The following is a 27036-nucleotide window of genomic DNA, read 5'->3' as shown; positions in this document are numbered from 1 at the left end:
CCAGAAAATTTAAGATCTGTTATGACTACCCTCTTAGGATCAAAATGGGAAGAGCAGTTTCTGACAGAAGAGAGGAATTTCCATCTTGCTTTGATACCTGAAGTTTTGCAAAGATTCCAGTGTCTGATATTGACAGTTTCAATATAACACATTCTGTATTATCATATAAATATGACATTCAGGTTATCTGTGAAAAGCTAAGCAATTCAACAGTTGTGATTCAACAGTTGTTATACTCATATGTATAATAGAAGAAAGGTTACTTCAGAACTTCTCCTTTAATTTTCTGTATACTAGTTCTTCTCTGCCCCACTTGTACCGTTGTTTTTCCTCTAGATCACTTGACCCTGATCTCTCTTCTGTCTCCAGGTTTGAATGAATTATTTCAGGACTTATTGCCAAGTGTGTCTGGTTTTAAAGGGATGCAGGATTTGATCTGAGCTACAAGTTACACAACTAAAACATTCTTTCCTTACTTATTCACTTACCCAGCCCTACTAGTTTGACTCAAGCTGAAGTGCCCCCTCCTCTAAAGAGCAGAGAATTAAGACTTAGAAATATTTTTTTAAAAACACATGGAGTATTAGCAAAATAAAAGAACACTGAATTAATGTGTGCACTGAAGATGACTTTATAGGCATATAAAATTCAGTATCTATGAAAAACCTGCGTACAAATCTAAAGGCCCTGACCATATAAAATCTGATTCATATAATTCATTGTGGCTACAGACTTCAGGTAGCTCCTGGATGAGAATGCTCGACAATGAATAATATACATGATAAACATGTGTTGTTTTCCTGTACTTGAGGAGGAAAGCAAGAGAACAAATATTATCAAGATAAAGTTTTTTTTTTTTAATCTTGGAATTAAATGTGATTCATTAAATCTGAAGAAGCTTTTTTTTCTGCTAAACTTTAAACGTCAAAAAATCCACTGTTCACAATTTTGAACAAGAATGTTTATATGGGACTTCTGTGGACCAAATTCTATATACTAACTTCATTGCTTTAATATTTACATTTTTGCAGTAGAAGCCTGAGTGCTCCACTGTAGCAGTCAGCCACAATAATCCTATTTTGTATATTTAGAAGGGCTACATACTGGGCTCCTGAGGGAATACAACCTAAAGAATCATAAAAGAAATGTGATTATACTCATCATGTAACTGATAAAATAACAGCACAACCATTCAGGCTGTATAAATATTTCAGTAATCCGTGCAGAAGGAAACAAGGTTTGCATTTACCATGTACTCACCCTTACTGAGCACCTTTCAGGCTATAGTAATGTATTACTATAATAATACTTCACCTCATCAGGGCATCCATCTGGTCTTGGCAGTCGTCCATTATTCTTCAAAAGCTCTATCAAATGAAATACAATCATCTGCCCTTGTTTATCATTGCCAATCATGCGCATGAATTCCTGAAACAGAAGGCCAACTATTGTAAATAATATTTGAACGGAAAAAAAGGATGCTGAAAAATCATTACCAAAGCAAAACTCTTTATAAGAAAAACCTTAGAAATTCTATATATAGCACAGTATATAGCAATGATAAAATTATAAATAAGTCCAGACAAATATTAATAATCACCTTTTTTTGTGTGTGTGTGGAAGACAATAGGATTATATACACAAGATCTAAAGCAATAAATTAAAATCTTTAAAATATTTATCATCATCTGATGATTACCTACTTTTAAAAGGATAAATCTTACTGCTAATTTTAAAGATCTTCCTGAAACATTAACACAAGATCTTGATGCTTTAAAAATCCTTAACAAACAGAAAACAGGCAATAACTTCCTGATGTATTAAAAAAAAGACCAACAGGATTAATCAGTAACTACAGGCCAGAAAGGATGGCATAATTAAAGCCAGCCAAAATGCACTAGATAAATATTGCTAGCCAAAATGAACATAATACTGAAAGTAGATAAAATATTTCTCAGAATGTCAGAGATCAAAAGTAAATGAGCAAGTATTTATAATATATATATTATATAATATCTTATTATTCTGAAAATAATTTCTAAGCATAATGTAATGGCACTCTTACTCATCCAATGCTACATATATTTCTTTAATGATGCTTGATATGAAAATGCGAAATAACTGTTGGTAGAACATGCGAACAGACAATGTCAATAATACAATGAATAATTATAGATGATGAAAGACTGCTTTGGCTAATTGGTACAAATGATTTTTTGTTGATGCATAACAGAGTAACCTACCCAAAAAGTTCATTTATTCAAAGTATATTCCAACTGAGCCCATGACTTACTCCATTACTTTCCATCTCACAGTCCCTTTGAAGAACTCCAGATGTCTGTTTGTTCCTACACAGGGAGTGCTGTCCTTGCTTTGAGAGTTCTTCCTTGATAGTTTAGTAATTGTATTAAATTACTTACAGGTCTGCTGAGGTCAGTGCAGCAGTCTTCCAAGTACATTTTTACCTACAATCATTGAGCTCTCGAGACTACATTTGCCATGACTGAAACACTAGCCAACAGTGAGGACAGCTCCACTACATATATAATACTCAGCTCTCCCCTGTAATGCCTGCAGAGCAATGCTAGGTATAAGTAACATTGTGAATCCCATTTCCAATTGGAGAACTGTTTTGTAGTGCAGAAGTAATATTTTTCTGTTTAGTGTAAACTTGTCCTTAAAAGCATCTGTAAAGAGTCTGCAAAAATTATTCCCTTTCTTTCCTGAAATTCAAAAGATTATTAGCTTGGGTTTGAGTAACATAACAAAATAACTTTAAGAGTAACTACATTTAAAACAACTTAACGTTTAAGTAATTGTTTGGCTTAGCCTTTGATTTGGAATGGCATTAAATATACTTGTCATGTTGCAAAGAAACAGTTGCATCTGGGATCGCTCTCCATGAAGGATAAGAAAGATGAATCTATACTTAGAGACTTTAAAATCTTTCCCAAACAGCTGGGAGTTACAGTGTGGATAAAATTTGCACAGACTATCAGGTGATTTTCCAGATCTCTTTTGCTTCCTATGTCTCGATAGTAATGTTTCTCAGCATGCTACTGCTTCTGATTGGATGTGGTCTCAAATGTGAAGGTGTCATCTGAAAAGGATCAGTAACTCTCAAGCTATTTAAGTACAGTAAAAATCTATCTTTCTGAAAACTTAAATAAACCTCCGAGAACCATTCATTATGTACTTACAGCTGGTGGGCTTTTGCTCTTTTCAATATAAGTGAAGAGTTCATATAAGACTACACCAAAACTCCACACATCTGAGGCCACAGAAAATTTGCTCTCTGTCAGAGATTCTGGAGCATACCTGCAAGACATAGTCAAAAAAAAAAAAATTGTTATGTGTGATTTGTGGCTTTTTTAGTTTTGAATATATTTCTTTTACTAAGACCAGGATTGATTTTTCACAAGTACGTACCCTTAGTATACAGGCATTAGCACATTCTCGTTTCCTACCATTACCTTCACTAATTACTGTTAATAGTAACTAAATGGTACTGAAAAACACAAACTAGCTTACACTAACACAGCTAGTGATTACTATATCCAAGGCTATTTTTTTTTGTTTGTTGAACAAGATTTTAATGTGAAAAGGACTGGAAAGAAAGACGATTCTAGCCAGTAAGCACCTTCCATCACTTTCAGTAAGCTTTGACTTGTGTCCCAGGTACTTCTGAACTCTCAAAAACATCAGCTGTGATGCCATTTTATAGTATTTTATTCATCCTTTAAATATTACATTTTAATAGCGTCTACAGCAGCTATATAGACAAAAATCACAGGTATGAGATTGAATTTTCTTTCATTGTCAAGACAGAAAATGGTTTTATCACAATTATCTGTGAGACTATTTTCTAGGTACTCCTGTGTCTTCGTTATGAATACACAGAAGTATATGTTCTTGTATTCTGAATGCAGTTGTATAGGTTGTATAGTTGTATAGGGTTTATATGGCAAGGTTTAGTAGCAGGGGGTTGCAGTGGTGGCCTCTGTGAGAGTCCAGAAGCTTTCCCATGTTAGATAAGAGCCAGTTCCTAAGGCATCTTTGAAATACCTAAGTATTTTTTTTTTCATTACAATATGTTGAGAATACCTACATTTACACCATGTAAAGTTATATATCATGAGCTTGACCTTCACAGTGCTTTCACAACTGAGTTGGAGTTTGCACTTCATAATTCTACAATATGCAAAACAATTTGCTGAAAATACAAAGCTGAAAACGTGCCATGATTTCATATATCAAAAGAAGACTTACCAAAATATAGGGCTTTCACCAGGTTCTTTCACTTTGTAGTACTCCTTATCTTGTGGCAAGACTTTAGTCAATCCAAAATCTCCGATTTTAACTCTGTTCTCATTCTCCACTAAGATATTTCTTGTTGCTAAATCCCGGTGAACGTATCTTTTTGTACCCAGATACTCCATACCCTAAGCATAAAATTCACAGACACAAAAGAAAAGAAAGTTACTTTTAGTATTAAGTGACTGCACTTCCTCTAAAAGGATAAATTAAGGACAAAGTTAAAACCAAAGACTGTTGAATATTTGTCTTCTCTAATGAGTTACTCCTCCAAATGCAGGGTCGTTACTTAACTGATGGCAGCTACATAGAGTACCTCTCAGAGCCAATAGTTCATGATTACACAGCTAGATAGCTGTTACAGCTCCAAATGCAATTTGCCAGTAATAGGTAAAAGGAAACAAAATTTGGGCTAAACTACATAATACAGTGCATATGAAAAGTCTCCTATTTCATTACCCATTTCTATTAATCTTCTTCCTTCGTTTTCCACATCCTGATTGCTTTATCAAACTTTATGATTCCTCAGATCTGACACCTGTTCTCTGGCTATATTTGCAGTTGCCTGGAGCCATGTCTTCTTTTACTGCTGTTGTAGCTCCCTTCTTACCAATATACATTCTTATTTTTGCTATCAATAAAGTGTAGAAGAAGCCAGTGAGTGAAGTGACAACCAAGCTAAAGTATTAGAGCATTACAAAAAAGAAAATCTTGCTTACACAGCAATCAATGTTGGACGGTGCACAGTGTTAGAAGATCCTTGACTCTCACATGTGAAATAAAACACCAAGGAGGCTGTCAATTTTACAAGAAAACGTCACTCCAACAACCAAAAAGCAATAAATGATGTTGTAGTATTGCTAAACTCAAGTGTTTTGGACGTCAATATTACGGATTTATTCTCTCCAAAAGATTTATCTCCCTTTTTGTTTTTTAAGTGAAAAAAATCAGATATGAAGTTTTAACTTTTCTCAGATTCTTGTTACTGCCTAGTACCGCTAGATGGCATTGCTGTTTATATAGAACATCTCATTCCAAAACAGGGTTCAGAACTGCCCTGTTCCCCATTAATCACCTATCTGCTGCCATCCTGAAAAATACCAAATCTAGCTTTTTTCAAAGCCAGACTCCTGGGTTTCATATACACTCAGTCAATGGAAATGCTATACCTTTTTATTACTTTTAAATACTGTCCTGAAAACAGACCTAAAATTTATCTGATACTAATAAGTTTCCTGTTACAACAGGCATTTTCCAGGCTCACAGAGATGGTTACTTGAAATCATGCAAATTTTGAATGGAAATCATAATCCTGTGGCATGACAGGAGCTGAGTTTAACTACACTGTTTCAAATGCTTCCATCTTCATCGTTTAAGAGCTCGCTGTGGGGCTCTCCAGTAAGGACACATGAAGTACTTTAAGCATTATGAGATGGAAAAATAAATTTATTCTTAGCTTCTTCCCCTATCAGCAAACATTTAAAAAATGTGGGGCCAATAGAGCAAAAAAGAACATCCCAAAAATCAGATGTACTGAGGGGAAAAAATATACATATAATTATATATATATATTTATATATATTTGTTGTTCTGTTGCCAAAATTCTTTGAAAATTTGACTGTAGAGTCCAATTGCTTGCCACCAGACAAACAGCACTACTGACACAAGCTGCACCCAATGATAGCTGTACTGATTTACATCTACAGAAATATCACTCCTAGCAAATGCCATCTCTGAAAACCCTGTTTTTCACAGTATGAGATGTGTACAAAAAATGTCGTCTGTAAGTCAGGACAATTCTCACAGATTAGTAGTAAGGAACCAGAAATAAGCAACTACACTCAACTTAACCCTCAGGTATGAGCCATGCCTTCATTCCTCTTGCAAATTTGAGGCAAGAGCAACAAAGCAGAAGGAAAAAGATTTTTATACAACAAAAAAACATAACAAATTCACAGCAAGAAAAATAGATTTGAGATCCTGATAGTACCAAACATAGCAAAAGAAAAAAATATCTAAATAAAAGGGGAAAAGGTGTTAAGCTAAAAGAACGAGCAAAAAATTTGAAGCAACAGAATACTGCAGAAACATCAGAGCAATCAATATAACCTCTGCTTTACAGGTAGAACAGTGAAAAGAGGTCAAAGCAAAGCACATCCATTTTAATTCTTGGGCTTTGACTCCCTTAGATGTTAGCTGCAGATGCTTCTTTAAGAGTAAAACCTTCATATGGACTTCCCACTTTCTGGTACTGCATGTGCCCATGCTTTGTCACATGAAAGCAGGAAGTTCTCACACTTAAGTATCTGCATATTCTAGCTCCCTTACTCCTGGTGTCTGCTACTTAGAAAAAAGTCAATCCATCTGGTTTCTGATTTTTCAGCACCATCCTGCAGACCTGCAGTATTTTGATGTTTCTCTTACATATGTATTTATAAATGCATACATATATGCACGTGTACACACACACACACAAACACACCACGTTTTTCTTTATACCTTCTTGACCTTAATTCCTTTTCCAAAGTTTCCTGCCATATTCGCACTGCCTGCAAAAGCCAAAATCTACTTTTCAATCCCCCTGTCAGATGCATCTGTCTCAGAGGCCAGGGTCCCAAAAACTGTTGTCACTGTGACACTTTATTAAAAGCCTGAAGGTTTGCAAATACAAGCTTTCACAGCTGCTTCTGGGAATGAACAGTGCAGATATCTTCTGATCCCTCAGGGTCTGCTGAGATGGCTACAGAATAAAACAAGTAAGCGGCTGCTGCTTTTGCCTGTTCAAAAATCCCTGATTGTTCTATGAAAAATTCAGTCTCCTTCCTCCTAGGTGGTGCTGAGTTTTAGACTTTTCCAGATCTTTGCTTGAAGGAAGGTTGTTTAAGGTGATTTACCAGCACTGATACCAAGTTATTTTGTGGCAAAAATAGCGAGAGAATTTCTAATGCTTGAGACCTTTTACTAGAGAGAAACTTACTGCTTTGGACCCCTTGATAAGAGGACTTTTTGAACCCTCTTTCTGTGGGTAGTCACATGTTTAATACTTCCTCTTTGTGAGAAGACTGACACTTGCCATAGACCAAACATTTCCTGTTTTCAGCTCTGTTGCAGACTGCTTGCCCATCTAGGAGGCTTTGCTGGAGACAACTCACCTAGCTTTATTTCAGTGAATACATGAATACGTAGAATCGGCTGATAAAGAAGCATGCAGCATTCATCTGGACATGCTCCAGGTTCAGCAGCTAAAAGGTTTACTAAGTCAGTCCAGTTACAAGAAGGAAACTATCAAGCTGTGTTCACCAGATGAAAAGTTCGAATGCCTGGAGAAGATCTTGCTTTTTGCAGAGACTCTCCTGCCTCGTTCTTGTTAGGCCTTTTCTAGGGATAGTGCAGACAGAAAATGCCCTGAATGTGGCAGGACACAAGTTTACTATATGTGAAAATATGTAGGGGCTACATACCCTGAAGAATACTCACTAAATAACCTACTGTTTCCATGCTTGATGTGGAAAACTGAGAATGGAAGTTACCTTGGGGAAGGGGAACAGGGAGAGCAGAGTGTGCGTGGTGTGTGTGTGTGCATGCATGTCTATCTGCCTGCTTTGCTCTTTTCTTTCTTTATTCAAGCTGCTGAACACGCAGAGAAATCTATAGTGTCCATGTTCCTCATATCTCAAGCACAACAACAGAATAAATCTAGGGCAGGTATACACCCTGCTTCTGAGGAAATGAAGTAGCTACAAGGGAGATCATATTTTTGCCTCTCTTTTCAGAATTTTATGAGGGATTTTCAGGGCTAATCTGTGAGACTAATTTTTACAGCTTTGTGAACATCCATGGCCTCTATTTCTTCACACAAAAATCATATATTTTTGCTCCAGTAGATTAATAAGGTAAGAGTATTTGCATTTTAAAGAAAATGTCTTAAGCATATGCATACTGTTAATAGTGGTTTATAGCTGAATATCTAAGTTCTGAAAAATCAGTTACAGTATGTCAAAAAGTGTTTGCTTGGACAAGTATATGAACTCTTCCAAAATTCTATTCCAGCTCTCATTAGGAATAAAAGAGTTTTTAATTCTTCTGAATGAAAATATGAATTAAACAAACAGTAAAATAAAAGGTAAATATTCTCCCTCAGTTAGCAGATGGATGAGTCAATACCACTGAGATACTCAGAAATTTGTAAAGTTCTTGAATATATGAATATGCATTGCTATTTTGTAAGGTCTATGCTTTGCTAGCAGCCCAACAATAAGGGATACACCAAAACAATTGATTTCTGTACAAAATGGAGAGATATTGTTGAAAAATATTAATCATCTGAAAGCCCTCTTACTTTGCATATCTGAGATGCATACAGCAAAAGCTTCTTGTGGTCCAGTCTTTCTTTGTGTTTCTGCAGATAATCTCGTAAACTTCCATACGGTAAATACTCCATAATTAATCTCAGATTCCTACGACCTTTGATGACAACAGCAAAAAAAACATATAATTTTTCTGTCATTTTCCAATGCAAAGTTTTGAAATAGGTGTTTACAAACGAATAAAAGTAATAGAGAAGTCTTACTACCAAAACACACAATTTATTATATGTTCATCACTAAGCAATTTTTCATCTGTTAGTTAACTGCATTTTTTAAAGAATTGCCATTTATTTAAACATAGCAATAATGTGGATCCATATCACCTCATCATGACTTCAGCTTCTATTGCTAAAGCAAAGTAGAAGTGCCACCCATATGTGTCTTTGTTTTATATAATTCCTCTTCATTGCTGAGGTAAAACTCAGAATAGTAACTGACATCACCTGTTCTGCAATTTTACCATCTTTAAAACTTAGTCAGATTTTGAACGCAAGTTTTTGTGTTTTGTTTTTTTTTTCTCTTACAGTTTTTTTTTTCTCAAGACCTTGGGCAAAAAAACATGTTTTCACTCATTTTCAACACCATGAACGATTAACTCAAATAAATCTGTTTCTGAAATTTCTTCCTGTCTCCTGTTATACAGACTATATGAGAAGTGATATTATCCACTCTGGAATATCACATTAAGTGACAAAAAAGCCAACAGTTAAAAAATGGTTATATTTTCCTATTTAACCCCAAATTAATTTCTAGGAAGACTTTCATACTTTAAGATAAAGAAAATGGGTAACTTTCATAAACACTTATTTCTCTGAATTTCTCGCAGTATGCATGCTTAGGTGCATTGCTGAAGGTGTATTCAGTATAGCACATACCTGCACTGTAGCACACTCCTTTGTATTTAACAATGTTATCATGCTGCAGAGATTTAAGTATTTCAATTTCTCTTTCGAAGTCCCTAAGGTGCTCTTCTGTGCTATGTTGCAGCTTTTTCACAGCCACCACCTCTCCAGTATTATCCTGTAGGGGGTCATACCGGCACATCTCAACACTGCCAAAATTTCCCTAGATCAGAAGTAGAAGTATTTGAATTACAAATGAGTCCACACCATTCTCTTTCTTAATAAATGTTCATAATAGCCTCAGTGCTCAATGTACTAGCATTAAATAATGCAATTATGTAATAAGTTTTATGTAATACCAGACAATTATTTAAGTGAAATACCACAAACCCTACCTGAGAAAAGGTAGGAGTGCACGATCACAGGTCACAGCTCCGTAACAACTGTCTATAAGAAACACGCTCTATGAAAGGAAGCAAACAGCACTGGAGGAAAGGAGGGTGACCTACATTTATTTTCTCCCCCTTCTCCACAAATTTCTATCTACAATTCCATGACACCTTCTGAGATAGCTCTTTTCCTGAACTTGCAAAACCACATCACATTAAGGCTTCTCCTGGCTGTTTTTTGTGTTTTGTTTGCTTGGTTGTTTTAGTTTTTCCCAAGCTGTTTTTCTGTTCTACTTTCTTCCTTCTCTCTGTTCAGATTTTCTTTACCTTCTTTTTTGCAGTCATTACCTACAACTCTGTTCCTCTCCCTCTGCCATTTTGTTGTTTAAAGTCAACAATCACCTGCAAATAAAAGTAGTTCTGCTACTTTGCTTTCAGACTTGTTTTCCCTAGTACTTGGAGTCAAATGAATATGTATCTATCATGCCAATAGCAATACAAAAAAGCAAGAGACCATTCTGGAAAAATGATACTTTGGTAACACTGTCAGCTACACTAAGTCATCTATCTAGGCATGCTTTCCATAGCCAGCCTGCAATGACTTGCAAAACTAGCAGTGAAATGATGACTTCTAAAGTCTAAAATGTTCAAGGTTTACATATATCTCAAACACACTACTGAGTTCAGAGACTGTATACGTAGATATCCCAGAATATGCACGTACAAAAAAAAAAACCACTAGTTCTATGCAAGATTACTCTGGAACAATTTCAAATGAATCACATCTGACAAAAAACAAGTTTCAGATGCAGCTGTCCTGGCTTGGGCTGGGATAGAGTTAATTTTTTTCCTAGTGGCTGATTGGGTGCTGTGTTTTGGGTTTAGGACAAGAACAATGCTGATAACATACTTATGTTTTAGTTATTCCAGAACAGTGCTTACACAGAGACAATGACTTTCTGCTTCTCATGCTGCCCTACCAATGAGGATGCTGGGGGTGCACAAGAACGTGGGAGTGTTCATGACTACAACAGCTGGTACCAACTGGCCAGAGGGATAGTCCATACCATATGATGTCATACTGAACAAAAACTGGAGTGGTTGGCCAGGGGTAGGGGGCTGCTGCTCAGAGACAGGCTGGACATCAGTCAGTGGGTTGTGAGCAATTGCATTGTGCATTACCTGCTTTGTGTATTATCATCATCGTTGTTTTCCTTTTCTGTTCTAATAAATTGTCTTTATCAGTTTTACACACACACTATAGTTGTCTCCCCCATCTCACTGCAGGGGTGTGGAGTACACAAAAAGATGTATAGTGCTTAGTTGCCTGATGAGTTGAACCACAACAGCTCAGCATTATTAAGAAATAACTGGAGAAATTAGCCTTTCAGTGTGATTGGATTCATTGTAGAGACCAGCCACTTTTTTCCTATCTAATTACCTTGTGAAACTGAAAAAAGAATTGAAAGGAGCTTGAAAATCGTGTTGTGACTCAAATTATTACTTTCTGTAATTGAAGTGTTCAATGTCATATGTATATGGGGTCATCAGAAGATATCTGAAAAAGATGTTTCTTTTCTGGGCATTTAGAGAATTTCCAAACAACCTACCTTGCCAAGTTGCTGTAAAAACTTAAGATGTCTTTCTTCAAATTGTGTTGGGTCCCGATCTTCAAAAGCCCCAGAAAATCCAAGTGCGCCAATTCGCATATTTGGCAACATATCATTTTCTGTCAATAACTCGTAATCTGAGGGGAAGGAGGAATAAAGAAAGGGAGAAGAAAGCACAGAGAAGCAGAAAGGAAAATGAAAAAGAATATTACAATGCATGTTCTACCTCTGCTAGGCATACCCTGAGCTTAGTGGAATATTAACAATCCCCTTAATTTCTACATAGTAATTTCCAGCCATAGAGACAAAGAGCTATTACCAAACAGCCAAATACCTTCTCTTAACTCACAGTGAGTCTTGCTGTAATTTCCAAATACAATTTTTTACAGGCCTATTGTACTTCAGTTTAACAGCTATTGTGCAGTGACCCCACAGCTGTGGAGGAGAGAAATGAAAACCTCACAAGTGCTTGTGATAACATGCATCTTTCTCTTAATAAAATAAATAATGTCTTTCTATTTTCAGAGACAAAACAGCTTCACAAGTATTCTTGGTTAGGAGATAAAAAATTTAAGATAGATACTAATCAAACCAAAAAACTGCTTTGAATAATAATGCTAACTTTTAATGTATTCTCTCAGAGCAACCTAAACAGTAATAATATAATACTGCTAACTTATGTGTTTGCTTTCGAAAGAGGTTGTAGATTAACATCTCAAAACTGAATGCGCTATGTGAAAGTGAAACAATAGAAATCAGGGTTCTTTTTGTCTAGTGTATTCTTGTTGTATCACAGACTTGGACTCACCTGGAGTGAACAAACTATTCAAGTCACGTATAATTGCTCTAAATGAAGGCCTGAAATCTGGCTCATAATCCATACAGTTGTTTATAAGGTTTGCTAGCTCTGTCCAGTTGGGTGCAGGAAGTTGGTGTCTGTCCTCATAAAACTGTAGTTTCTGTAATTAAAGAGAGATAAAAAACACCTTAATATATTGCCACAAAGAGTTGCGGTAACCATAACATTCTGACCAAAGCAACCAAAAAATACAGCTCTCAGCCTAGGCTTTTTATCTCACCAACGTGCACATCTGACCAATTTACATCAAAAGCCAAGACTGACAATGTAGCAAAACTGGCAGAATTTAGAGTAATGAGTTGAAAAATTCCCAGGCAGTTACTGGTGGAAGGTAAGAGAGAAAGATAATGAGAAAGATGGTGTCTCCTTTGTTGGTAATTTCATGAAACCTAAATTGGATGAATCCAACAGAAAGATTTGTCCATCTTTGGGCTATGTGAGCTTCTTTAGATATAAAAAGCTTCATTATTATTACAAAAGCATGTGGATTAGTAGCAGACAGGAGGGCAACTTCTGAAATACACAGATATCTAAAAGCTAGGTCTAAAGTAGACCTTGGAGTTTCTTGTAAGAGCTGATTACAACACCTGGGAAACTGGATGAGACTTTGTAAGAAGTAGTAGTCCTTTTATAATAATACTATAAACCATTTTAGAGAGTAGTAATCATCTTTTCCCTTCAAACTACAGAGTAATTAAATACAGAAGTAGTAGTATTTTCTGTGGAATATAATTCCCTCACACATCTCACCTCATGTTAAGACAAAGTTAACAATTATGGTTTAGATAAAATAGAATTGTCAGCAACACACACAATCTTACAGAATGTAAGGTGTTCAGTAACAGCGTAACTAGAATAATGCCAATTAAAAGCCATGTACATTGTTAGGAATGCTTTTTCTTTAAAATTATATACTGTTGTAACAAAGCAACAGAAATGTGGGCAAGATAATAGGGCCAAAACTGTACTTGTCCCCATAAAAATCAAAAGCAACAACATAAAAACCATCCTCAAATCATCACTTCTGATCACTGCCTACTAGTAAAAGTATAGTTTTGCTTACAGTGGTCATGGACCACACCATTTTACATGCTGATTAGTTATAGCAGCATATGTGTTAAGTATCCAACTTATTACTGAAGATCCAGTAATATTTACCCTTGAAGAATCCAGTGCACTCAGAGGTTTGTCTCCTCCACTGCAGATTTCCCACAAAGTAGTACCAAAACTCCATTTATCTGTAGCCAGGCTTAATTGTTTGGGATTCTCAATACATTCAGGTGGAACCCATGGTATTCTTTCAAGAAGAACTGTGCAGTTGCACAATGGAAACAACATGTTAAGATCAATAATAAAACTAGAAAATTTTATAACATATTTGATTCAGTAAAAATTATTTTAGTATACATAGGTATTTCATTCTGTGAGAGGTTTTTAATGCCTTTCCAAGTTTTTGTTCTTTCCTAGAAAATGCTACAGAATATCTATAAAAATAATACTTATGAAACCAAATAGAGAATCATTGATTTTATTATAAAATTAGACTAATGTTCTCAAAAATTGTAAACCTTATTTTCAGATTATATTTTTGTTCTGATTTAACATTTTCCCCAATGTTACCAGGGTTTAGTAGCTTCTGTGAAGTAACTAGATTGCAAAGAGCCAGAAGTACTTTACTAGTTGTTGACACATTATGGTGCAGCAATATAAAGGAGCCACAGTGAGAAATTCCCTACTTTTTGATTTTTGAACTTTTGGTACTGATTCTAATAAGAGGCTTAAATATGGTATTGCGCTGATGCAGATTTAAAGCTTCTTAAAGTGAGATCTTGTAAGATTAATGAAGGCTTCTTATATTAAAAGGGGAAAAATTAATTGGAAACTAATAGCACTACGCTGCTTACAGTATCTTAGGTGCATTACTTCTTTTGGTATCTATAGAATCAACAAATCTAACGTATGTTTGTTTTTCCATTAAAAAGACTATATAAAGAATAATGTTACTTCAATTTCATTAGCATAATGATCTTGCAAGCATAATGATCTTGCACACACTATATGGTTCTTCTAGACTGAATTAATTTTGCTGTTTATAAAGCAATGAAACAGCCTCAGTGGCAGAGGCTTACTTTTAGTATCGTCAGTGACTTCAGGTATTCACCAAGAAATGCAGTGGAGATAATTTAACTTAATTTTCAATTGAAACCTGATCAATAATAGGATGCTTACTCCAGCAGCAACCTGCATGCTTACTTGTGGTACATTATAGTATACTAATAGCACTACCAGTGAAAAATACTTCTTCAGATTGAGGACAGCAGGAAACATTTCCACAATGGATAACTGTGTGACAGCTGACTAGAACTGCAGGGATTATTTTAAAGGGATAGAAGAATGAAGTAACTTATTATGACAGCAATGGTGACAAGAAAAAAAAAAAAAAACACAAACAAAGCTTAATTTTCAAGTCATAAGCAATAAACAAGGAAGTTGACACAAAGACTTACTATCTCTTGGCAAAACTGTAATACTGATGCCAGGATCACTTAGTTTTATAAATGGAAGGTTTCCAGACTTCCTGTCTTCCTCTCTGATAAGCAAGATGTTTTTTGCACAGACATTTCCGTGAACAAGGCCTTTATCCTCCTGATGAACAGAAATGCATCTTTTATATATAGACAAAAAAAACTACCTTTGAAAAGGTATTTTAAAAAAATCAGTACTTCACAGCATGAGGGAAACAAAACAAATAACGATCATAGATAAGGCACACCAAATTTCAGAACTTTCACCAGTTCCTCTCAAAGTTAACAGTTTCTAGCCAAATTACTTTCATTTTAATTATCTACATAAAATTTTGAGTTAATAGCTATCATTATATATGATACATATAAAATCATAAGGATTGCAAAAGACCTCCAAGCTCATCTGGTCCAACCATTACCCTACTACAAGTGCCAGCCACTAAACCATGTCCCTAAAAGAACAGTTAGATTCTGTTAAAAGGAAAATTAATCTAATCACATATCCTGTTTCAAATAAAGGTCTTTATGCTCATTTAAACTGATAGAAGATTGGTACCTAATGCGCAAAAAGAATGTACTGGCCCTTTTAACAGGGAAACACTTTTTCCTTCCAGTGCTTAGCTACTAACACTACCAGGAAAGCGTTTATATGTTCAGAACCATTAGCTGAGGTGGAAAATGCAGGAAGAAAATTATTGCTGGAGAAATAACTTTTCCAGAATTATTGCTGGAAAAGTGTTTTTATTTCAAAATGAATGAAGAAGTATTTAAAAAATGAGAAAAAAACTACATTTTGCATATGGTACAAAGGTCTGTCCTTGGCTATTCACAAATGTCATCTTATTTTCACAATCCCCATTTAGTTTCTAGAAGTAGGGTAATGGCTTAGACCTTCTATATACATTAACCTGGAACACTTGAATTCAACCACTAACAAAACTGAAGAATAAACAACCCACCAGGAAATGCATAGCTAATGCCAATTGTTTGGCTACTTCCAGCTTCCACACGATATTGATAACATTTTTGTTCTTTTTCAAATACGTGTCCAAGGATCCAAATTTCACATACTCTTGTACAAGGATATCTGATTTAAAATGTTAAAAGAGTAACAGTTAACAGAAAATAAATGAAATTTCAGGCAGACACATTATCCAAGCATTACAGACCACTTTCTTTGATACATATTGGTGAATTCACTATAAATTGAAGCTTATATGACATCTTAATATTGCCATAAATGTTCTATGCTATTTACATTTCTTCAGGGTGCTAAATTTTGACTAATTTCTTCTAAAATGCAAAATTACAAGAGTTAAATCATTCTTTTGCAAAATAGGTTTCAGCCTTAACAAGTCTGGTGAGCATCCATCCTCACTCCACAGGCACAATAAATAATGTCGCTTCTGACAAACACAGTACTGCACAGTAACATGAATGTAATAAGTCAAAATTTCAAGTCACTCATTTCTTAGTTGATTACAGTCTGCAATCTTACTGGAATTTTTTTTTTTTTTTTTTTTTTTATTCCTGAAACAAGATGGTCTTAAAAACAGACCAATAAAAATTTGCACTAAAAAACAAATGTATATGTATGACACATGTCTCCATGCAGTCATGCAGCAAATAACCCACAAAACAAGATGAATTTCATACTGCTACACAGTCTTCAACACTTCCTATACAAAGCTTCAAATTGCATGACTCAACTCTTGCCTTCAGCTGCAAGATCAGAATGGAATCAAATAGAACAGTTCATTTGGAAGGGGCCTTCAAAGATCATCTAGTCCAACTGCCTGACCTCTTCAGGGCTGACCAAAGGGTAAAACATACTAATAAAGACATCCAAATGTCTCTTGAACACTGACAGGTTTGGGGCATCTCTCTAGGAAGCATGTTCCAGAGTTTGGCCACCCTCACGGCACAGAAATTTTTCCTAATGTCCAGTCTGAATCTCCCCTGGTGCTGCTTTGTGCCATCCCCACACGTCTTGTCATCACTGATAGACTGGCACCTGCCTCTCTGCTTCCTGTCCTCAGGAAACTGTAGAGAGGATGCTCACATTGCCATGCTTTTTAGACTCTGAAGACACCAGAAACTACCAGTATTGTATTTAGTTAATGAAAACAAACTGATTTTCACAATGTTTATTTAGTAGTTGGATTTTTTTTTTTTATAAGAACAACATGATTACATGTAGAAATTATTCTCAAATCTGTACATCAAATGTCTGACAGGGAATAAAATATAACAGTTTCTCTTCCCATTTCTGCCTCTGCTAAATTTCTGCCTCTTGCTAAAATGTAGCAAGCCTCTTGTCTCCAGAATTAAAACAGACTATGGATGACAACTGTGCTCTAAAGGAAAAATAAGCAACCGCATCCATTCTTAGGTAACTAGTTTGTTCTTTTTGTTTATTTCAAAACGATACACTCCTTACATTTGATTTTATATATTGTCCTTGTACATGATTCCATGAATAAAGTATGAAAGCAATTTTATTTTATTTTTTTTAAAGAAAGTGGTATTGTAAGTTCTCAGCCACACATTATGCTGCCTTTTCCAACCTGCTAAGAGAAGTGACGTCCACTAGAACACCCCCCGCCTGCTTTGCAAATGCCCTCTCTCTGAATGGAGCCTGCTGTCTACATAATAAACAGTTACTGTAAAAATGCTTCAGTTTGTTACAGATTGCTAATCACAGAAAAAAAACATATTTTTACTGCAAACTGGCATCTCTGCCAAAGACTGAATTAAGACAGAAACTGTTAAAGTGAGATACAACAATGTGAATTCAAAGACAGCATACAAAAATTGGACAGATGTCCAAAATTAAGATTTCATTATGAAGATTGTTATTCCATCATCATATAGATGGATGTTCCATATCGGGTGTTTTTAGAAACATACTAGTAAATAGTTACAATGCAGTAGGTTAAACTAAACAGACATTCTAATTCTGCAGAAAATAAATTTTTACTATTATTAACGTTTGTAGAGTTTTTGTGGGGAACAGGTTGTTTTAATTTTTTCCCTATTTTTACAAGGTTCCAACAGCAAACTCTAATGACAGATGTATAAAATTTGTGAAAAAAGCAAGTTATTTCTACTTACTCTCCTCTCCGCACACGCAGACTCCATAATTTAATACCAAATGCTTGTAAGAAAGCTGGCTCATCATACTTGCTGCCTCAAAGAAGGACTTAGAAAGAGAAAGAAGAGAGAATAAATCAGTGAAAGCAAACTGCAATACATTATTTCTAAAAACTTTGTTAAAACCATGGATATTTTAAAAACCATTTCAACTCCTATCTCAATACAAAGACCCTGTGTTTTGTTTTTGTTTTCTTTTAAATAACAATCCACACTCCAGAGAGGTTAGCGATCTTTATTTCTGCAGGCAGGTGTATCTCCACATTTTAAAGAGAATCATTTCTTCTATCTCAACTAAGTAAACAATGCACAAATTCATGATGCACTATTCAGTTTCCAATTTAATCTTTCATAATGCACTATTCAGTTTCCAATTTATTTCTTCAAAGAACATTATTAAGTTAAAAGATAAGAACTATTATATCACTCGTCCAATACTGTGAGACCTTACCTGACCTCCTCAGGAAAGTTTCAGACACTTATTTCATTAGCCATTTTTTAGTCTTTTCAGTTGTATCTCCAGCTAAGCTTGCTTGTGTACTGATTGTTTCCCCAGTAAGACGAGGTCAAAATTAGCTTGTTTTCCTTCAGGTGATTATATTTCTATATTCTTAAGGTACCTTTAACATCTGATTTTCACTTAACTTGAAAATGTTAACTTCTCTAAATTCAAATACAGGATATTGCTTATTGTTTTCAAATATTAAGTGTATGTCTATACAATGCTTATGAATATTAGCTATTGGAAATGTCTTTTCCTTTTTGTTTAGATTTTAATATAGAATTCGCACTAAGCAGTTGAAAAATTCACTGAATACCAGATTGGCTCTCTTGGCTTGCTGAAAATACTGTCAGGATAATCAGGAATTTGAAATGATTACATAATCAAAATATATAATAAACAGTGAAAATTACTGCATTTATTAATTTCTTTAAAATTAAATTTTCCCATACAGAGTCTTGAAATTAATTATATTACCAGAGTACTGGTTTGTACAGAAGAGTGTTTCAGGTTTGCTCACAGCTTCACTCAAACACTGAGAAGCCTAACTGAATATGGATGATTCTACAAATGGGTGTGTGTCATACGTTAATATTTCTGATGTTTTATGACTTGATGTGAAATATCTATTTTATCGGAGAATTTGTAACATTCCAAAAAACTGAAGATAGTAAATCAAGAAAGTATTTTTTCTAACTGTTGGTACCTTGTCTGTATATAATGAATTTACTGACACAGGCAATTCTGCAGTCAAACTGTTTTTCCTGTACTACCTGCATGGTACAAAAAAACTAACAAACAAAAAAACAAGCAAACTGTTCTCTGGCTGGCTGTGGGTAGCTATGACTTCTCTGAAAGTGAGGAGAGAAGAAACAAAGCACGCAAGAGTACTTCTCAGAGCAAGTCTCAATCCCATTGTCTCAAGGCCAAGAATGAGCTTGGTTCAACAAACAACCCTCTGCCACATAGCATGTTCAAGTTGTTCTTTTTAATAAAAGTAACACAGGATGGACAAATATTATACAACAGCCAAAAATCACACCAACCTCAGAGTAGTTTCTATGCACTTTATCCAGCACCTTTAAAAGAACTTCAGTTTGATGGAGCTGGCCATAGTCTCCCACTTCTTTCCTTGTACCTTTGAATATCTTAGTAAATGTGCCCTGTCCAAGACTCTCTTCCTGAAAGAAAAAAAAAAAAAAAAAAAAGACAGGGAAAATGAGAAATCTCTACCTGTTCTGTGAAAGGTGTAAAACTTCCACTCTAAGTAACGCATGTATGCAAAACTGTACAGTTAGCACACCTCTAGAGTCAGACTAAGAGGACAAAGAAGCAACCTAGTCTTTGCTCATTTTTTAAAAAATATTGATTTGTCAAGGGTCTCAGGAAATAAATTGCTGCAAGAACCAGAGAGGAAGGAGTTGCTATTATGAAGATATATTTAGACATCCCTTGAAGTACAGAAAACAACCAGTACCTTAGTCAAAAGGACAAAATAATATCAATAATAATAGAAAGATTAAAAAATTACTTCCCTCTTTAAGGAAAGATTACAGCAAAATCTCTTAGTTCAGATAAGATTCTTTTAAACAGATACTGAGTTCTAAAAATTTAGTATATACTAAACCAACAATCTGCAGTTAAAGAAGCAACTAAAGGACTTACAAAGATTAAGTCCTCATTCCGGATTTTGTGAAAGACCATCTGGTTGACATTATTGTGCCTCTGTAGCGTTGGTGATGAAGGTACATCAGAGACACTATTACTTCTGAAGACTAGGAGATTTGATTTATCTGGGTGAAGAAAGAGAATAAAGAAAATAAAGTTATACAACACAGAACTATTATATATTAATATATTGTTTCAGAAAGATTATTAATGAGAAGGTGTTATCTAACAAAAATAAGATATTTCACTGATACCAATTTATTCAAAAATCCATACAGCATAAAGGAAAACATTTAATAAAACTAAAGAAAAAACCACTCCTCTGGCAGGGACTATTCAGTGTGTACTTTTCAGTGTTAAGAGAAGATTAAATCACAGTGCAGCCTTGGTGTTATTCAGCTCACATGTCAACAATCAGTTAAAAAAATTCTCTGGAAACGTGCCATTATTGTTTCTATTGCTTTTGGATCTATCCACAGTGAGAAATGATACTTTTAGTAGTTCTTTCCCTTTCAAGACTTGAAAACACTTGATTGCAGAAGAAATGCTTTTGCACACAATCCACTGCAAATAAGAAACTGGTTTTACTTCTAATAATGAAACTATGATAGTTACTACAATTTCTTCTGGAAGACCACGTCATAATGAAGTAAAATTTGGCAGACAGTATGACTGGAAACTCTGACCAAGAAGATGAACAAATATGTAAGTGAAATAAAAAGAACCCATACAAGCCATCTACTTAACTGAGAGTCATTTATCTGTTGCTTTATTTTAAAATCTTTAACCAAAAACTTGAAAACACTCCTGTTTAGAAATAAGGTACCTTCTCTTACCTTTTGGTTTTGGTGGACAGCATTTGATGAACTGGAAAATTATGCTGTCTGAACGGACAGTTTCTGTCTGGTAACAGGTCAACAGATCCTTAAGATTACCAAAACTTCTCTTGGTTCCACTAAGATTATATTCCCCATTCTCATTCTTCGTAATCAAACAGTGTTTATAATCAGTGGCATTCTCACGCTGCAGAGATTTTTTTCCCATTAAAAGAAAATAGATCAATATTTAGTACTTTAGAAAATATTTAAATGCACAGCATTGTTCTAACTGAAGAAAGAATGCTTCAGCAAAATATTACCACGATTTGTTATTTTGTTCTCACAATGTAATAATGATTCTGAGAAAACTAGATTCTACTCTCATCACTAGAGTTAGTATGCTGATGCTAAGCACAAACATTACTGAATCTGCAAAGATGGAGCTGAGAAAACAGATAAAGAATCATAGGAATGGTCCTTCAGACCTAGTAATGAAAATTTCTTCACCCTTTCAAGGTTGCAAGGGGTAGTCTTAAAAAAAAAAAAAAAAAGAAAAAAGAAAAAATGTTGGAAGCAATAACTTTTTCTGCTGTCTATCCTGCATTTGTAAGCAATTAGTTCCTAGTACAAATTCTCAGTATGCACTGAAGTGAATCTTGAGAAAATCCCATTCGATATTTTTAAGTGACAGGATTTCTTAATGGCACTTTCATGGTTCTTCATATTAATGCTGTGAAAAAATGTTCCAACAAATTCTGAATCTCAAATGCTTGCCCAGAAATAACAAGGAAAAAAAAACAAAAAAAACAAAAAAAGCCACACATGACCAGGTCAATTAATGGCTGGATTGACTTTCAGACTTTGAGCATGCCTTGAGTCAAACTGATATCTCAGCCTAAAAAAATTCTACCAAACACACTTCACTGACAGGATATATAATTTTATTGAAACTGGTCTCAAAAGGGCTGTTTACTTCTCCATCCATGCATCAATATTATTTTGTCATTTTCAGATATTTACATACTTCTGATAGTATTTAGTAAATTTTAAAGCTTGCTGCAAACAAGTAGGAAAATACATATATTACTACCTTCCCTAGTTGCAAACACAAGGTAGCTCTGTTAATTTAATTAAAAGAAGCCCATCTTTGGCACAAAATAAATACTGGAACAAGATCATGTAATTATGTAACAGTAAAATTAAAGTGCTGTATTTATCACTAACTGCAATCTCATAGAGCAGAAGTACATCTGGCTCTTTAGTAGCATGAGAACTGCAGACATTTCAAGCATGGCTTCCACCCTACACCAGATATCCTACACAGATCTGTCTTGACAGTTGCCAGATAATCTGACTAGCCCAGCACAGCGGATGGGGGCAAGACCTAAACCTAGAAGAGCCTCTGAAGGACAGACACTCTCAAATCACCACGGGAATCAACAGTGTCTACCTTAGCCTAACTGTGGTGGGAAAAAATAAAAAATAAAAACACAAAACAAACAGCCCACCATCAGAAAACTACACACCACCACCTCAGCAATTACAACAGTACAACAGTCATGTCCCAAACCCAGAACTCCCTCTCTTGATCTTCAGGGTGTATATTATGTGCCATTAGAGAATTCTTTACCATGAATGCATTTTGGTATGTTTCTCACACAACCCTGAAATTGTCCTGATACAAGTAGCAGTACAATAAATACACACATCACATGAACATCTTGAACAGGACACACAATCATTTATTGCACGTCATACTCCTTGTTGTAATGCAATAGACATTTTGCAAATACCATTTATGGCAGAATACAAACCTCTATCGCAAAGGTGAGGAAGTATTTTTTAAAATCTTTAGGACTGCAACGAAGAACGTAGAAGCCAGTCTGATTACCCGCTTTCTTCAGTTTACTGATAGCAAAGTCCATGCTATAGTAGAAAGAAAGTGTTTAATATTGCATAGTTTCCAAAAAAAAGATTAGATATTGACTGATGAACACTATTATGAGATATATAAGGCCAATTCAAGTTCTTTGTTCTAGAATCTCCTTTAAGGTAATCTTTTTGTCTACTTATCTTCCAATAACGGGGGGGGGGGGGGGCTGCTTGTGTATAGAAGAACATACTAAAAATTCTTAATACTGAAAATACCACAGTGATCTACCTGATAAGAAACTTTGCAGACTTAAGTATTCTGCTAGGTTTATGATATGACTTTCAGCCTCCATCATGGAAGAAGCTGTGGTAAAACTGCCTAACAACCAACCTAAAATTAGAGAAGTATTTGTGTGCACAGAAAATGACTAATTTAATTTGGGAAAAGGCTAACAAGAAATATGATATGAAAAAGAAAACTTCATTTATTATTACAAGAACTAATCTCACTCTAACAAGTCTTTGCTAACTATTTTCATCCATTTCAGGGAATGAGGAACAGAATGGCTTGGGAAGGTCTACGCTCACTGCACATCCTTCTAAACAGCCCTAAATAAAGATCAATATACAGCATTAGTCTAGGTTTGCAAGGTGCAAGAAACAGGATTTGAACTGTAGACATCTCTATTCTTCTCTTCCTTCATATCCTCTGAAAGTTACAGCACTCTTACTGTCACTGGAAGAATTCCAGAAGCATTCTGTACTAGCAGAGTAGGACAGTGATAGTTTTATGGAATATATCTTGCATTTCTCTTTTCAAACTTCCTGTAGCTAAAGCAAATACCCATTTATTCTTCTATATAACAAAATATTTTTAAGTTCTCATGTGTGCCTCAGCAAAAAAAAAAAAAAAAAAAAAAAAGAACAATATTATATGAACTGTTAAAAAAAATATATAAAGCAGTTAATTTCTTCCCTGAAAGTACAGCAAAATTGAACACGGAGACAATGAAATAAACCCTCCTACTTATATGGTTAGCAGTAGTTTATTACAGTTTACTGTAATCTTTGCCTTCCTGCAGGAACCCTGCAGGAATGGTATTGAATTTGTCTTTTTCCCCTTTACTCCTCAAATACTGTAATTGCTAGAGGATGCAGTGAAAATATAACATCCTCTATGACATTATACATTGCTGCCCTGATTATAACTGTAATTCAGTAAAAATCAGCACCATGATTTTCCTGTCTGTCTCATTTGAAGAAAAAAAATGAATTCTAAGGGGAGAAATTAAAACTACAATCTTTCATTTCACTTTTAATAATACATCTAGAAGGTATTGCATTCTGAAAAGTGAAAAATAAAAGCAAGAATGTAAAGCATTTTATGTTACTTGAATGGAATAAATACACATCTCAGGATGTCCTTCATGGTTCACAATCAGCTAAAGTTAATCTTTCAAAAATAATAGCAACTTGTTATGCTGCTGAAAAATTGCTTACAAAATTGGTCCATGGCAGTTGCTTTGGATATTTTCAAGCACTGACGGTGGTGCTACTTCTTTACAGAGATAATGGTGGGCATCTGCAGTTAATCTGTAATATCCATCAATTAACGATACAAAGGAGAGAGCTTCTTTTAAAGACTGAAATTCAGCCTCCTGTTAAATTGCCAAGGGAGGGAAAAAAAAAAAAAGAGAGAGAGAGAGAAAGAGGGAGAGAGAATGAGAATTTAAATTCATAATAGGCAATGCAAAATTCCTGGATATGGCAATAGTATAACAGATACAAATGCGTGTACATTATATACATCCAGAATGTTTTTAACTACTGTTTACATAGTTCTACCTCCTAGGCGCCCAAAACTCGTCAGCAACATTCAACATTCAAAATTCAAACCCAACACAAATCTGCCAAAAACACACACAAATAAATAAAAAAACCTTAGTCTAAACACATTAAGTAGGAAGGGATGCTGACAAGAGAGAACATCTGAAATGGAAAAACTGAGGAGATGCTGTTCAGCATGGCAAACATCTACTACACTGGCAGCACAGTAATTATTTTTTTTCCTAAAGGGAAGCCTCTACTTATCAAAGATCTATGGGGCTGCACGCAAGTAGTAAAGAAAAATTTCTAGTAAAGTACCTTTCTGAAAATTTACCTAGTCATCACCAAAAGCTAGTAACTTAAGCTGGACCAAAGAGAGAAGCTGACCTTTGACCACTGTGAAAAGAGGTGCAATGGAAGGAAGCAGAGAGGAGAATAACGTGGTCAAAGGAAAATTGGGTATGGTAAAGGTCTATACACAATACTTTCATAGGTAAGAGCAGTGCAAGATTAAATCCGTCACTACATATTTATTACTACCAAATACATAAAAAAAAACTATTTTCTTTTAGTTATCCCTATTAGTTATCCCTATTTCCTTATCCAAGACACTTGGATGAGAGCATTAAAGGCTCTCTTCACTTCAGCTGAGAAGTGTTATTTCATTATCTACAAAGTTGGACTAGATTTCATTCGGCAGCATAGCCAATCAGCATTATTAGTACATGCTGCACAAGCTTCCCCATGACTGACTCTGGGGACAGACGCACATAGTGGCTGTACATGAGTCCTTGGCAACTTCTCTGCCAGCCAGCAACAAAAAAAGATGGTGCTCTTGATCAAGTGCAAAGAACTTGTTTGGAATCTTCAGATTCTATCTTACAGTGGACCTGTAAACAACGGTCTTTCCAGTTGTTTCAAACGGATTGGAAAACCCCACAAACAACACATCTACAACTCCAGCGATTTTAATTGAGCCATGTATCCTAAAACTGTGTGAAATACATTTTTGTTATGAATTTTAGTGATGTAACAGGTAAAACTAAATCACAACATGTAGTTTAGACATCAGCTAATTCTGATGTGCAAAATGTCCACAGGAAAGTCATAAGCAACACAGAAGCTACTGCACTTCATTTTCCTACTCTGTCTTACTCTTCAGGAGCTTTTTTCGACAAGCCTTTAGAAAGTTACTTTTATCCTCAGAAACATATGCAGTCAAGAACCTTGCTCTATTGCTATTGAGAATTTAAGAGAACTTTCATGGCTCAAGGTTAAGGAATTCTCCTTCACCTATCCAAAATATTTTTATATTCCTGGCATCATAGATATATATCACAGATATCCTCCCTTTTTCAATTAAAAACATTGAAAAGCATTTAAATTCTTAGTGTTAATTCTAGTCTAATTCTAATTAGTCATTAATTCTAAGCCATTAACACATGAAATGATTGTGAATCACAATTTGACCATAAGTAAAAGTAAACCATATGCCTTCTTGTCCAAAGAATCATTAGAAGTATTCTTAAAAAATGATCAATGCTCTTATTTTATTATTATTAGTAGTAGTACTTTTACAAAGAAGTGCAAAAAAAGCTGTACGCAGTTTTTACACATGTAGCAGGAGGCCCTCTGGACACACAAAGGTAGAGATCATGAGTCCTGAAGACCCATAAACCAGTCACGGAAGAAACAATTATGTAGCACTTGCTCCTGCTGGAAAGTCTGATTCAAGTGTATTGCTGGAGTTCAAACTGAAACTCAATTTTTTATGCTCATGTATTCTGTTTTACACTCATGTACTCATTCTTTCCCAAGACCTTCATATAATTTTAAACAGTGAAAGCAACAATGTTAATTTTGTGCCTACACTTTTAGAAAATATACATTTTCTAAGTATAATCATTCCCTCAGAGCATCTTGAAGTCTTTTTCAATGTGTTGGTCACTGGCAGCTAGCATACCATGACATCATACAAACAGTACGCTAGATAGCTAAAAACACAGACTCAGGTTTAAGACTCTAAACAAAAGAGCCGATCTGCGTATCAGAAATCATCCTCAGTGGTAAGTGTCTACGTCAGTCCATGCACAGCTCCTTCAGTGCTCTAAGTTCTGACCTTCGTTATAGTGAAAGTGGCAGAGAACTGAAACAGGTTCTCAGAGAGGTTGTGGAGTCTCCTTCTTTAGAGATATTCAAGACCCCCCCGGATGCTTTCCTGCTCAACCTACTGTAGGGAATCTGCTTTTAGCAGGAGGGATGGACTTGATGATCTCTAGAGGTCCCTGCT

At 35.1% G+C, this 27036-nt stretch overlaps 1 protein-coding gene across 13 annotated transcripts in view; it reads right to left on the bottom strand.

Moving 5' to 3' along the window:
* The window catches only part of JAK2 (Janus kinase 2), a 90756-nt gene that overhangs the window by 4651 nt on the left and 59069 nt on the right, over nucleotides 1–27036 (bottom strand). For 12 of the 13 annotated variants that reach the window (XM_084504006.1, XM_084504011.1, XM_084504009.1 and 9 more), the window contains 16 exons: nucleotides 24420–24577; nucleotides 22862–22973; nucleotides 21066–21252; nucleotides 20227–20354; nucleotides 19608–19742; nucleotides 18021–18108; nucleotides 15866–15993; nucleotides 14889–15027; nucleotides 13540–13691; nucleotides 12331–12481; nucleotides 11523–11659; nucleotides 9557–9746; nucleotides 8654–8778; nucleotides 4270–4442; nucleotides 3201–3318; nucleotides 1315–1428 (listed from right to left, as the gene is read on the bottom strand). In XM_084504006.1, the coding sequence (XP_084360132.1) occupies nucleotides 1315–1428; nucleotides 3201–3318; nucleotides 4270–4442; nucleotides 8654–8778; nucleotides 9557–9746; nucleotides 11523–11659; nucleotides 12331–12481; nucleotides 13540–13691; nucleotides 14889–15027; nucleotides 15866–15993; nucleotides 18021–18108; nucleotides 19608–19742; nucleotides 20227–20354; nucleotides 21066–21252; nucleotides 22862–22973; nucleotides 24420–24577 (2235 nt within the window). Of the gene's footprint in view, nucleotides 1–1314; nucleotides 1429–3200; nucleotides 3319–4269; nucleotides 4443–5033; nucleotides 5110–8653; nucleotides 8779–9556; nucleotides 9747–11522; nucleotides 11660–12330; nucleotides 12482–13539; nucleotides 13692–14888; nucleotides 15028–15865; nucleotides 15994–18020; nucleotides 18109–19607; nucleotides 19743–20226; nucleotides 20355–21065; nucleotides 21253–22861; nucleotides 22974–24419; nucleotides 24578–27036 lie in introns of those variants that run through there. The other variant, XM_084504004.1, reaches the window with a different exon arrangement.

This window comes from Aythya ferina (genome assembly GCF_964211825.1).
Source record: "Aythya ferina genome assembly, chromosome: Z".
Classification (NCBI taxonomy): Eukaryota; Metazoa; Chordata; class Aves; order Anseriformes; family Anatidae; genus Aythya; species Aythya ferina.
The sequence above is the reverse complement of the archived record's forward strand: the minus strand, read 5'-3'. Positions and strand labels throughout refer to the sequence as shown.